A 14,892-nucleotide genomic window follows, 5' to 3' on the forward strand; every position below is an offset into this window, starting at 1 on the left:
AAGCTGCCGAAGGTGACCGCGTCCACGCCGGCCAGCACGGCGCTGGCGACGCCCATGAGCATGTTCACCGCCGCTATCAACCCGATGAGCAGTTTTATGGAGGAAATGTACAGAGGGGCTCGGAACACCGTGGACGTCACCAAGGCGTTGCAAGTGAGGGCCAGCACCGCAATGGTCCACACTCCAATTCTGATCAGCCAGCTCCCGAACAGGTACTCACAGAGTTTGAAGGGGCCTGCAAATCCAAGGAAGGAAAAGACTGGGTATCAAACGACAGCTTGCAACTTTTGCCAAATGACCTCTTTGTTTCTTTTATTAGGACACCAAAGAGAGTGGCCAGTAGCAGCCACAGTAACACACTGTTTCTTTGTGGCACATTCTTCAACCACTGCCATTACCGCCTTCCGCGGCACCCAGGGCGTCAGCACACCAAGTGCTCATGTTTTCAAGCTGCACACAGACATGCGGATGGGGAATTGAAATCACTTTCATTAAGGTCCCCCGAATACGGCAGTGTTGGGCCAGGTAAAAAGCCAGGTCTCCTGGGCTTTTCATTATGGTGTCCTCTCATCCCACCCCCCCGCCCCTGTCCAGCCGCCTTTCCAGAATGCTTCAAGAAGATTCTGTAATCAGAGAGGGGAAACCGGGGGAAATACTCCATAATATTAGAAGAGGAAGTATGAATAATACGAAGGCATGTTTCTTGAACATCTCGTCTTGGGTTTAGAATGGCATTTGATGTTTGAGAGCAAGGGACATTCTAATTGGTGAAAATAAAATGTTAAGCTTCCCACCTATCTTTTTTCCAACTGGTCCATCCTGTTTCTGGGAATGGGACCATTTATGAAGTCCACATATACAGATATTTTTTACTTGTATGTATAAGCCATTATTTGTTTTAACCAAATAGCTACTTAGGGAAGACTTAAAAGAAACCCCTTTAAAAAAATCAGCGATTACGGGAAGCAAGACGGTCGCATACTAGTTTAGGCTAAACTGATAATATCATGTTAAAAGTTACATGTGCTTCTCGCTACAGCTTCCATTAACCTGAATCAGAAGTCTCCCTCAAAAATCTTGTTTATGAATGGAGACCAACTCCAATCCGTGGGGAGGGACACTGAGGAGATGCAGACGTGGCACAGATCTTGCTTTGAAGTGTAGCCACGTTATTGCCAGCCTCAGAGTCAATGGTGGGGATTGCTGCTAAGGCCGTTCTGGCCTCTGGCTCACCTGGGGAAGGTGAGCATTGCACCGAATGGAGGGCTTTCAGGTCTTCCTCAAAGTCAAGCAGCAAATCTTCAAGATCACGCTCATCTGCAGGAATGAGAAGTCCTGGGGTGATTAGTCCTCTCTCTCTTTCCAGGGGACCAAATACCAGGGAGGCTTGCCCTTGAACATGTTGTGTCACAAAGGAGCCGGGAGGTCAGACATCCTGCTCTTTTCTGGGCTCTGGCTTCCTTAAGAGTCAACGATAAAGTTGCCTGTGGATGTTTTCCTCAAGCTGCTATGTGATACAGTATTCCAGCAAAACCGGGGGGAGGGAATTAACCTCAGGCTCCCGGTCATAACATCTGAGCTCTCTCATTTTGTTCTTGTTCCTGGAGCTCGTGATGTCCCCAAATTGCACAGACCTAAATTAGAGAGATATTTTTTATTTATATGTATAAACTAGTATTTGTTTTAACCACATCGCTTTCAAAAATTGGACCTTTCCAGTGGAAGAACCACTTCATCCAATTTTCTAACACTTCGATAGCTATAGTGCACATGTTCTGGGCTGTGCTCTTGGATGGCGCTTGGTTTAGGCAGCCACGACACAGGAATTCTGTGATCTAACACACTTCCCCAAAGAGGCCGATTTCATTGATCTGGCGAGGGCGGGCGTGAGTGTTTTTAAAAAGCCCCCATGTGATTCCTGGCCCAGGGTTGAGAATCACTTCTTTGAAAATAAACTCCATGAAGAGCCTGGTGCCTCTTGCTCATTGTGCACATCTCGGGCCTAGAACACGGCCTGGCACATAGTAGGCACTCTAATGGTTTTACTTTGTTTTTTTTTAAGAGCAAAAACTAAAGCAAGGACAAGTGCAAGACACATACTGTGGCCTAGAACAAAAAGGCGGAGGGGCAAGATATCGGCTCCTTAAACCGATGAGCAGGAGGAAATGTGAGGGCTTTGTGCAGACAGACTGAATCATACTTGCGTGGAATCAACAAATCATTCAGAGGAAGAAAAGCCAGTCTGTTTAGAATCTGCGCAAACATGCAAAGTTGGCAGGGGAAGGAAAATTGGGGCTGCCCAGAGCGCCTCCTCATTACCACAGGTGTGGTTTGAGGTGCATTGTTGCCTCTTTAAGTAAGGTCTTCAAGGAAAGCCAAGTGCTTCACAGACATGATCTCATTTCACCTTCCTGACAGATACCCCTGTGGGGGAAGCAGGGGAGAATGTTTTGGAATTAGTTAGATAAGAGGTTGGGTTCTTAAGCCCTTCCTGCCGAAATATGGAGGCATCTAAAATGCCCATATCCTCCACATAAGAATGAAAACAGATTCTATCTTCTAGAGAAAAGAGCCCAGAAGCATGCTTGAGAAACATATCCACAAAGATGCAGCCCTTTTAAAAGTTTATGGAAATATCAATATGAATATTAATAATTACCCCAATTTATACAATATATGCTAAGGAAGATGTAATAAGCATAAGAATTAAAAATTCACATACAGCCCTAGCTGGTTTGGCCCACTGGATAGAGTGTCGGCCTGAGGATTAAAGGGTCCCAGGTTTGATTCCGGTCAAGGGCATGTACCTTGGTTTCAGGCACATCCCCAGTAGGTAGTGTGCAGGAGGCAGCTGATCGATGTTTCTAACTCTCTATCCCTCTCCCTTCCTCTCTGTAAAATCAATAAAATATATTTTAAAAAATTCACGTATAGAAAAGATGAAGTTTTAGAATGAATACCCAAGGACCTTTCTCTTTCTCTGGGAGTCTCAAAGTGGGATGGACTCCCAACTTGCTGGGATGGTTACATAGGGAAGTGTCTGGAGTTTAGAAGATCTGTCTGATGACTTTTCAAGACCTTTCCAGACACAATTTCATCACTGGAACAGCTGGTCTTACCTTGAACTTGAAACATTCCAGCATCTTTCTTATGAAGATCATCTGTACTGCTGTTGTCACCTTTATTCCATTGATTAGAAATTTTATAAACATTTTCACACACTCCAAATGCACAGCACTGGTAAGCATAAGGCATTTCTATAACCCTGAATAAAACCAAAGAAAAAAACATACACTTAAAGAAGTGAAATGTAAAATAGTGTTCGTTTTCTTTCACTCAATAACTCTGATTTTGGGTTTTAGCCTTAATAAATAATCTAAAATATTAACTATGTGCAAAGAGGTTTTATTACAGTGTTATTTATAATAACAATGGAGTTATTAAAATTATTGCTATGAAATGTTAATAATTGCTGAGGTTGAGTGACAGGTATATTATTTTCTCTATTTTGTGTTTAAAAACTTCCATAATAAAAAGGTTAAAAAATGACTGCTAGGAAAATTGTAGCACCATTAAAAGGTGCTTATGGGCCTGACCATGGTGGCTCAGTGGTTGAGTGTCAACTTATGAACCAGGAGGTCACAGTTCGATTTCTGGTCAGGGTATATCTCCTGGTTGTGGGCTCAGTCCCCAGTAGGGGGTGTGCAGGAAGCAGCCAATCAGTGATTTTCTCTCATCATTGATGTTTTTATCTCTCTCTCCCTCTACTTTCCTCTCTGAAATCGATAAAAATATGTGTTTTTTTTTTAAAAAGGTGCTTATGGTATGAAAATATATTAAGTGATGAAAACATAAAAGTTTGTATATGTACTATGATTCTAACAATTAAAAATACATTGGAAACATAGTCTAAGAGGAAATAACATAAAAAGCTGTTTAGGGGGCACTTTTATATTTTTTCCCCCTCTTTCAGTTTCCAAACTCTCTTTTGGTGTTCTGGTTTTAAAAGTATATAAAAAGTATAATTTGATGAAAAAATACATGTATATAAATAATCTTTCAAGGGACCTCTTTATCGATAATAAGCATAACAGGTTTTAAAGAGCATTACTTCCTCAAGAAAATATTAACTTCATAAATTTTGTTAGGACACATATACAAGCTAGAGGTATTTAAAAATGTAAACAGAAGTACATAATGTTATAATGTTATTGAATTATATGACCAAGTTTTTATCCCATGGATCAATGGTTTTCAAATCTTTCCATGACCTCAATGATTCTGGGAGGCGACTTTGGGAAACAGGAAATGTGGCCAGGAAGACCCGTTCTCCCACCTCGGGGCTTGTCCTGACAGAGCCCCAGGGTTAGGGCCTGGAGGGCATGCAATGCAATTCAATAGTGTCCCATGACCTCATAAATTTTGAAAACCACTGTAACACGCCTGTTATTTCACATGACCACAAATGTATCTTATTAGTTTTAATGACAAACTCACTTGAGTTCTGGAAAGTTTTCAGATGATATCAAGCTCTGTAAGGCATGATTTCCTGTTAATTTTAAGTGAGTTAAACCATGTAACCCAGTTACAGGAAAAGACGACAGGCGGTTGGACGATAGGTCCCTGCAAAACATCAAACAACAATGGGCTTTTAGTCCGTGGTTAGCATAAAACGTTTACGTCAAAAAGCAACCTAAGGCTTATTACACTGTTCCATAAAAACTTCTAAGAAGGGTTCTCACTTGTAATGGTAAAATTAAACATTTTGGTTACTTTTCACAGTCAGAGTTGCACGGGGGAATGTTTTAATCACATCCAAATTGGAATTTCTATATTCAGCTTGGGTTTGCTAAAGAGGGGGATAGACCAGATGAAGGGGCAGGTGCTGCATCTACTTTGAAAAGTGATGCTGATGGGATTACGTTAGGGATGAGGGGGACAATGTGGTTGGGTATGTATTTTCCTTCTTCTCCTCTTAACTTCTGTCTGACCAATTCCTCCTTTCTCTATTAGAGAAGGGAGGCGGAGGGAGGAAAGAGGGAGAGGAGGAAAGGGGGGTGGGAGGGAGAAAAAGAGACAAAGGTTTTTTATTAGTCAAGATGGCCAACTATAAAACCAAAGCCCTTTAGAACTGAGTTGATAGCTATTCCAGTCCTCCTGATCGCTCAGCAAAAATGGAAAATTTCACCTCAGTAATGAGAACAGCTGTCACCCAGACCTTCAGTTATGCACATATGGCCTACATGGCCTTGGCGGGGTAGGGGGCTCCTCTCTGGTCTGATAGAGCTCTAGTGTGGGAAACACTGAGGGTGGGCAATCTGTGCACTGCAGGCTTAGACAGCCCCTGATTATGAAGAGAGCAGCCATAAACAAGTAATAAAATACTCACAGCTTTCTTAGAGATGGCAAAGTAGAAAATGCACTGGGGTGAATAATGGCAATTTTGTTCCAAGCTAAGTTCCTATTTAAAAGAAAAATTGAGAGGATTACATAAAAAAAAAAAAAAGAGATGACCTTGTGAAGTTTTACCATGTATACTTATTCTAACAAAAATTAATTTTCATTCAGGACAGGAATAATTAACTTATAAAATCATCCTTCAGATAAAGATATTAATAGTATAAAATGATGAAAGAGGGAACTTTAAAGCAACCTTGTTTAAATTAATCAAGAAAAATTATTCAGGTGGATATTTCAGTTTTCACTCTCTTCTTGCAAAAAAGTTGACTTTAACATGGTTGCAAATTTTTTTTTTAAATATATTTTATTGAGTTTTTCGAGAGAGGAAGGGAGAGATATAGAGAGTTAGAAACATCGATTAGAGAGAAACATCGATTAGCTGCCTTCTGCACATCTCCTACTGGGGATGTGCCCGCAACCCAGGTACATGCCCTTGACCGGAATCGAACCCAGGACCTTACAGTCCGCACGCCGACGCTCTATCCACTGAGCCAAACCGGTTTCAGCAACATGGTTGCAAATTTTATTAGGGCATTTCTAGGATTAGTGGGGGTAGGAGAGTGGGAAGACACAAAGGTACTTCCTTTGACAAGCAGGTACATTTTAAGGTAAAAAATGCCCCTGGGTATGTAATGAAATTCAACAAGAATTTGTCTACATTGCCCATGTATTCCAGGTCTTAAGAGAAACAGAGATTCTTTCAAAAAAATTCCCAGTAAAGGAGACAGACATTTAAATTGTTAGTGGGGGAATGAATAAAAGAGGGCCTGCATATGCTGGAAGTAAAACCCTTTGATAACAAAGAAAATCTACAATTTATAGAGAAATAAAATTCCCTCACTCCTCCCCTCCACAGACATATGTGTGTGTGTGTGTGTGTGTGTGTGTGTGTATAATTTCACAGGAATAAGAATGCCCACATTTAAAAAGAGGAGCAATGAACCTGAATTTTGTATTTTGTTTAAATGCCTAACTAAAAAGGTAACAAAAGTGTAGACATTTGAATAAATTGAAAGTTATCAGAGATCCAAGATAGCACCTCCTCCCAGGACCAAACTGAAATTACAACTAAATGATAGAACAATTAACCTGAATAACCAACTGAAGACTAGCTGAACAGACATCTTAGAACCAAGGATTTACAGAAGAATCCACATTGAGACTGGTAGGGAGGAGGGAGACATGAAAAGGGCTGGCCCCGCTGCCACTGGTGGCGGCTGAGAGTCTGGAGGGATATCTCAGTTGCGGGGGCTTCCCCCTTCAGAGCAATGGTCTCAACCCCATGCCAGTCTCCTTAGCCTGGAGCACCAGAGCTGGAAAGAGGAGCTCACACACTATGTGGCTGTGAAAATCTGGAAGAGACAAGAATCTGCTAGGAAACCAGGGGCCCTCCTAAAGGACCAGTGCACAAAATCTCATCTGTAGCCACGCACCATGGGCTCTGGCAGAGGGAAGGTGACGAAGAAGGTTTGTAGCTTCAGGAAGAAGGCTAAAGGTACAGCTGCTCTGGTCCCTTTAGTTGAGTCCTCACCCACACCACACACTGACACCATCTTTCCCGGGTCGAGCACTCCTCTCCATACTGCATCAGCCTAAGGCAGTGGTTCTCAACCTTCTGGCTCTTTAAATATAGTTCCTTATGTTGTGACCCAACCATAACATTATTTTTGTTGCTGCTTCATAACTGTAATGTTGCTACTGTTATGAATCATAATGTAAATATCTGATATGCAGGATGGTCTTAGGCGACCCTGTGAAAGGGTCATTTGACTGCCAAAGGGGTTGATAACAGGTTGATAACCGCTGGCCTGAAGGAAGGCATTAACCCCACCCTCCTGACTCCCTGTGACCTTGCAGTTCCAAGCTCTCTCCCTGAGGAGTCTGCTGGCTGTTGTCAGTCTGGACTCATGGTGCAGACTTTCTTGGAGGTCTCTTAAGGAGGTCTGGTGGACTCAGGGTTCAGAGACACACAGGAAAAGACTAAGTTTGTGACTAGGGTGAGGATCATTTTCCCCCCATGGGAGATCCACTAGCCTCATCCTTCCAGCTCACTGTGGGCCTGGGCTGTGGAGTCAGCTGGATGACGCCATCCTGGGCCCATGGTGCAGCCTTTCTTAGAAGGCTTTCGAGGGGCCTCCTGGTGCTTACCACAGGCTGTGTTCTTACACTGACTGTACAGAAATAGGAGGCAGAGTAAACTTACCCCATATACACCTCAGCTCAGGCTCTTTGCCTGGTCTGTATTGTGAATGGGGAGACATTGAGAAAAAAAAAAAAGAAGGCTCTCGAGGAAGTTGGGGCAGGCTCAGGGGTGGCACAGACAAGGGCCATTTTTCTCTTGTGCACTGGCACCACCATTTCTGTGCAGAGACCTCCCTTGACACGACCAAATATCGGTCTGTTTTAACCTAATGATCCTGCTGGCCTCGCCCTGACAACTCCCTGAGACCCTACCCTACCACAAAGGTCTGCAAACCCCTGGTGGGTGGCAGCTAGACTTGGTATACCTTGAAACTTTTTCTGAGTGGCCTCAGACCCAGCACTGGTGCCAAGTTTGGTGAATCTGCATCAGCCTGGTGAATACCACTCACTCCTACCTGGTGACTCACTGAGAACCCACCTCATGCAACTCACATACCGCCAGAGGCCCTTTCAGTGATTAAGCCTAATAGATGGAGACAGATGTTAGAGTTTTGTGGGCCTTTTGATGACCTGCCCCTGGCTTGGTGCTGCTAGAAACTGGTCTTGGTGTGTACTTTGGACTCTCCATTTGTACCCAAGCCCAGTAGAGGCAGCCATTAACAGTGGGTCACTCTGTAGCTCCAAATAGGTAGCTCAGGGCTCTTTACAAAGGGCATCTGACATTGACCTAAACCAGAATCCTTCCTAAGAGACCCTAGAACTAATACACCTAGTGGTGGGCTTCAGACCACATCAGAGCATGACCCAATTAGCTCCACAAGAGGCACACCCACAGCAAGATCCTGGCAGGCACAAGACCTTGATGGAGCAAATTCTACTTCCTGGGGTCAGCCCCTGCAGTTAGGGTCAATCCTCATAGTCAGCCAGCCTGAGGGTTGGCCCCACCCTTGAATGGGGCAAAAGCAATGAAGACTTAAGTACAATAAGAGGGCTCACATAATCCATACAAGGGATATTCCTGGAGCACCTAATTCAGGGAGATTGTGCCACTGAGCTCCACAAGACCCCTATTACAAAAGGCCACCATATCAAGACTGGGAGACATAGAAGATCTACCTAATACACAGAAGCAAATACAGAGAGGCAGCCAAAGTGGGAAGACAAAGGAACATGCCTCATGTGAAAGAACAGGAGAAATCCCCAGAAAAAGAATGAAATGAAATGGAGGAAAGCAATCTACCAGATACATAGTTCAAAACAATGGTTATAAGGATGCTCAGGGAACTTAGTGGAAGAATGAATGAATATAGTGAGAACTTAAACAAAGAGACAGTAAGCATTAAAAGGGACAAGAAACCATAAAACAGAAGCAGTCAGAAATGAAGAATAAAATATCTGAAATGAAGAATACAATAGAAAGGATTAATAGTAGGTTAGATGAATCAGAGGATCAAATCAGTGATTTGGAAGACAAGGTAGCAAAAAACAATCAAAGCAGCAAAAAGGAAAAGGAATTTTTTTAAAAAAATGGGGATCACCCCTAACTGCCTCTGCCTGCCAGCCTGATGCCCCTAACCACCTCTGCCTCACCCCTGCCACCACAGCTTTGTCCGGAATGACGTCCAGAAGGTCGTTTGGCTGTCCGGTCTAATGAGCATATTATGCTTTTATTAGTATAGATTGAAGGAGAAATAAAGAGCTTCCCAGAAAATAAAATGCTAAAGGACTTCATTACCATCAAACCAGTATTATACAAAATGTTAGAGGCTGCTTTAACAGAAAGAAAAAAGAGAAACACAATTATAAAGAATAAAATGATAATAAGAATGTATTTATCAATAATCACTTTAAATGTGAAGGATTAAATGTTCCATTAAAAAGACACAGAACAACTGAATGGATGAGAAAACAAGACCCATATAGATGCTGCCTACAAAAGACCCATCTCAGAAAAAAGACACAAATGGAAGGTAAAGAGATGGAAATTTCATTCATTGGAAATGAAAAGAAAAGTTGGGATAGCAATACTTATAAAGGGTGTCCCAAAATTCACACAAGAACCAATTTTGATAGAAATCACAGGTTTATAATTAAAAATTGTAAATTTTTTATTGATTCATAAAATATATAGTATAGGGTTATGTATGGAATAGCATATCGGGTAAATGGCCTCCATGGCTTTGCTGGCACATACGCACTCTTTTGTTATTGCCTGAGCTGCCACAATTTTGGAAGAAGAATGGTCTGATGATGCCTCCAGCCCAAAATCCGCACCAAACAGTGACACGTTGTGGATGCATTTGTTTCTCAACAATCACTCGTGGATTTTCTGAACCCCAAATGCGACAATTTTGTCGATTAACCAAGCCATCAAGATGAAAATGAGCCTCATCAAAATTCAGCCACATTTATGCAAAACGGGCATGGAAAATTTCAACAAAAGAGTGCTTATGTGCCAGCAAAGCCGTGGAGGCCATTTACCCGATATGCTAGGTTGTTCAGAATCCTTACACAGGAGAAAGATAGTCAGCAGCCATCTTGCCCCAAGCTAGGATTCCAGGTACTTGCTTTTTCCCTCTAGGCCAGTGGTTCTCAACCTTCCTAATGCCGCCACCCTTTAATACAGTTCCTCATGTTGTGGTGGGGATGTTTTTCATTGTTACAAATTGGACATAATTAAAGCATAGTGATTAATCGCAAAAACAATATGTAATTATATATGTGTTTTCCAATGGTCTTAGGCGACCCCTGTGAAAGGGTCGTTCGATCCCCAAAGGGGTTGAGAACCACAGGTTGAGAACCGCTGTTTTAAGGTATCACAAACACCTTCTTAAGCTCTGCATGGAAGATGTTCATCACATCTATTATCTGAGCCTCTATTTTAGCTAACATATAATTCCACTGATGGCTCCTATTTGTCACATGCAATAGTATTAAAATACTGGCGTTTCTAATGAATAATGATTGTCCTCTAGCAACGTGATGAATGACCCCATAACTTCTCATTTTGGTCTTTAGACCTCGCAGGACTTCATGTTGCCTTTGTAGTGCTGCTAAGAAGGCCCTCCTCTTCGTCTATCCCTAGGGGAAGTCAAGCAGACAGCCCATCTCTATTAAAAGACTCCCTGGGGACTTTTTGGAGACCTCAGCTTCTAGCCTTTCCTGATATTGTTCTTCCAAATGCAGAGGGCACAATGTTTAGAGTAATTAAAGAGTTTCTTTGGTTTTAGACTATATGTAGTAGGAATAGAATGTAGACTGTGATGTTAGTATCCTTGCAAAAAACTATCATTGTACTTTTTCTTTTTTTGTCCAAATGATGTTGGACCTATGTCCACAGACAATTCCTGATCAGTGAAGAATCCAAGTGGAGTTTAAGAAAGGAGGCATCTATATTTGAACCATCTGGATTAAAACCCTGATAACAGCAACATAAAGGCCAGTTTATCCAATGAAGGCTTGAAAGCACCCCACTACAATTTGTGGGAGTAAAGGAATGGATGCAGTAGTGGCCTGGCATTGGTGGTATTAGTATCTCCCTGCATGGTGGTGTACGAGGCAGGAAACGGCTTCTAGAGATCTACTTCTGCTGGTAAGTATCTGGGTGACCTTAACCGAGTCACTGATTTATGCAGGTCTCCATTTCATCATTTGTTAAAGAGTCTGACATCCTGTAGAGACTTTATTTGCTCAAAATCGTGGTAGATGTTGGCAGTTTTACATAACCCTCGATAGTCTGAAGCAAAATGAAATGATTTTAGAATTGAACTCTGAGAGCTAGATACTACATTTTCCCCCAAAGTTAAAGGTGATTTGGCCCCTTCACTCACTATCAGAGATTTGTTGGGGCAAGAGTCAGTACATTAAAAGAGGAAGAAGGTCTTCTGGTTGGTTGCCAGTGTACGCTCAAGCTTAAGGAAAGTAGTTTCCAGATAACGTAGTGAGTGTTAGGATAGGTGATCACCAACCAGACTGGTTTTCTCCAGAGACCTTCCCAGGCCTTAGATGCACAGGTCAGGAGACAATAGCTTGTTACCCCAGAGATGCCCATAACCAGCTGCCTCCTCCTTTCCCAAGTCCCACGTAGAAACCGATGTGATGGTGACAATGTGATGTGATCTAGTAAAAGCACAGCAGATAACAACTGCCCCCCCTTTTAATTCCTGAAAAGACCCCAATAACTTTCATATGAAAAAACTGTTTTTTTTTTAAAAAAACTGTTGTTTTTTTAAAGTTGTAAATATAAAACATGCTTCCCAGTTTCATTAGCATTTAATTTGGTTTTGATGTATGTATTTTCCCTCCTCCTCCTCCCCCCATTTAGAGGCATTTAATCTCTAAGGTCAAGTACTTTCAAACAGCCAGGATCTAAAATTGTAATAAAAGACACACTTTTAAACAACTTTTATGCATATATGCATAACCCATGGACACAGACATAGGCTTGGGGCTGGGGCTGGGAGCGGGCTAGAAGGGGTCAGTGGGGGGTAAAAGGGGACGTGTGTAATACCTTCAACAATAAAGATTTTTTAAAAAGACACATTTTTAGTAGAGGAAAATCTTATTATAAGTCCCTCTCTACTCAACTAATATAACATTTTTAGAAAACTACAAAAAATGTTCAAACAGTTCTCTTTAAAAAAAAAAAAAGATTGTTATTTCTATAGCCACAGGTGTGAAACAAGTTCACTTTTGAACAAAAAAGAGGGAGTGAGGAGGAAAGAGGGGTTCAAAACAGTGAAATTATACAAAGTTGTTTCTTATTTCTGAAGGAGGAAACACATTTGCTGCATAGGCAATCATCTTGCTGAGCAAACTTTTATAAAGTACCTGTTTTGTGCTCCTCACAATTCCAGGGCTCATGAAGCTGCAATAATACATGAACTATCACAGTCTCTGATAGGGTGTTTTTATACTACCCCCACTATTTTTATGTATGTTTGAGGATTATCATAATAAGAATATTTACTGATAACCAGATTCCAATATTACATGCCTAGAAGAAAATGGATATATGGGATGTCTACCCATAATCATAGGAGCAACCTAGTGGGTTCCTGTTGGTCACTGACCAAATGAGCTCCTAATAGAAACATCAACTCATAGTGAGGAAGGAAAAGAGAGCGAGGGGAAAAATGGAGAGAGAGAGGAAGAGAAAAAACAAGACAAAACAAGGTGAGAAGAAAGAACCCGCTTGAGGCTGTGATAGCCACACTCTAATCGCTGCATCAGAGAGAGTGAGAGATGGATGGAGCCTCCCTGATGCTCGGTCTCTGTTCAGACGTGCCTAACGCAGCAGGATCTATTCTAGAGCATCTCTTCCAGCAAAATGTTCCACTAAGGTTTTCTGACATGAGACTCATTTTCTCCCTGAAATCCAAAGAACTCAGTGGGATGATTCTTTGTGATCTGGTTGGACCCTTTTGAGAGAAAAGTCACCTATGAGACTGCAAGATGCCAACTGTCACCCTCGCCTGTGCTAATCAAAGGTGAACACTTTGGCTCTGAGTTTTTCTAGGGAAGTGACATTCCTATTGATTACTCGTCCAATGTTTGCATCTACAGAAAACGGACACACTGAAAATGCATAATGGCAGGTTAAAATATTTGTAGATTTTCTGAAAAAGCAGGAAGAAAAAAAAATCCCAAGATGAACTCTGATTTGCCTTTTGATAGCCCTCTCTTTCATGCTATTTAGCTGACAGAATTTATGCAGCTTTTGCCCGCCCAAATTAATGAGCAGTTGGATATGATGATAAATGGTCTCTTTTACATTTAAAAAAAAATGACAGCATTTCTCTGAAGAAATACTTTTCTTTTTTGCTTAAAATACTCAATTTATATAAAGTAAATGTAAAGCCAATCTTTCAAGAAAAGATTTACTACATACACTATATTGATATATCACAAACTACCAGCCAACAATGGCATGTTTGCATATGTAAATTGCACCTGCACAGGCCACTTTATATAGAAAGTCTTAAAGTCACCTCCAGCCAGAGCTGGCTGCATAAGTGATTAGGAAACTTGGAGAAAGACTAAACCTTTGGGGGTTGGAGAAGAGGTTTAAAATGTCACTTTTAATGGCTCTCTTACTTGAAATTTACTGTCATGCTTATTTTAATTATACAATTATACTGAAAAAACTGTTCTTTGCTTGTGGGCTAATTAACTACTCAGTTCTGTAATGATCATAATAATAATAATTCCCATTTATGTAATGTTTTGCCAGGCTCTCAGCTAAAAATGAACATGTAATATCTCCTAATATTCACAATAAGCCTATGATGTTGGTTATATGATTGCACATGAGGACGCTGAGGCAGAGACACTATGTAATCTGCCCAGTGTTGTGCAGCAGTCAACAGCGAGGCTGGGGTATTTGGCTCAAGAGCTCCCTTTTTAAACAGCACACCATCCCCCACTACCTGTGCATACTGGTACAGGTTGATTTAAATATCGATCCCTTAGTTTATCACTCAAACTCTTCAAGCTTCAGCTTACTTGACCCTTTCAGATTTATCTCTTATGTTTCAAGACTTCTCCACACGGATCCCAGACTGGACAAAATGAGACTGGCCCCTTCCCCATACGTCCTGAGCTTTCTCCACGTCACGATTTTACAAATGGTATTGCCTCAATGTAAAACGCAGTCATTTATTAAGAAGTGACAAACATTTATTGAACAATTACTATATACCAAAAACTATGTTACTCTATTTACATAATTATATCATGAGTGCAATTATGCGTAATAATATGTACAGGCAGCATCATCCCGATGTTGCAGAGGAGGAAACCAAGTCTTAGGGAAGTTAAGTATCTTGTCTAAAACAACCAATAAGCAGTAGAGTCACAGCCCAGACTCTAACCCTGTCTGACTCCAAGGAGCCAGCTGTTAGCCATACATTCTAGGCTACGTCTGTTCCAAATTCTAATTTACATTATAGTTGTTTGAGAGTAAGTTTCACACCTCCTGCTACACTGTACACTGCTAGGACCAAAGGCTAGATTTTGCATCTCCGAACACCTCAAATCCTTGCCCCCGCCAGCACACACAGTTTTGAGTAGAATGTTTGTGGAAGTGACTAAGTAAAAGCAAAGAATTCTAAAGTAAAATGTCGACAGCCAGTTGGCCTGGAGGTCAAATCCCCCTAGTATTAACTACAACAATCAAGGCTTAACTACAACAAGACTGCGCACAAAGACCACTAGGGGTGCACCAAGAAAGCATAAAAAATGCGGAGGCAAAGAAACAGGACCAAATTGTCAATGGAGGATATTGAGTTC

General features: G+C 41.5%; 1 protein-coding gene across 1 annotated transcript in view; it reads right to left on the reverse strand.

Annotated features, from left to right (window-relative positions):
* LGR5 (leucine-rich repeat containing G protein-coupled receptor 5) overlaps positions 1-14,892 on the reverse strand; it is a 102,202-nt gene that overhangs the window by 2,732 nt on the left and 84,578 nt on the right. The window contains exons 15-19 of the mRNA XM_015561329.1: positions 5,390-5,461; positions 4,498-4,623; positions 3,120-3,265; positions 1,234-1,317; positions 3-235 (exon numbers count right to left, since the gene is read on the reverse strand). Coding sequence (XP_015416815.1) covers positions 3-235; positions 1,234-1,317; positions 3,120-3,265; positions 4,498-4,623; positions 5,390-5,461 — 661 coding nt within the window. The remainder of the gene's footprint in view (positions 1-2; positions 236-1,233; positions 1,318-3,119; positions 3,266-4,497; positions 4,624-5,389; positions 5,462-14,892) is intronic.

Source organism: Myotis davidii, unplaced genomic scaffold (genome assembly GCF_000327345.1).
Source record: "Myotis davidii unplaced genomic scaffold, ASM32734v1 scaffold54, whole genome shotgun sequence".
NCBI lineage: Eukaryota > Metazoa > Chordata > Mammalia > Chiroptera > Vespertilionidae > Myotis > Myotis davidii.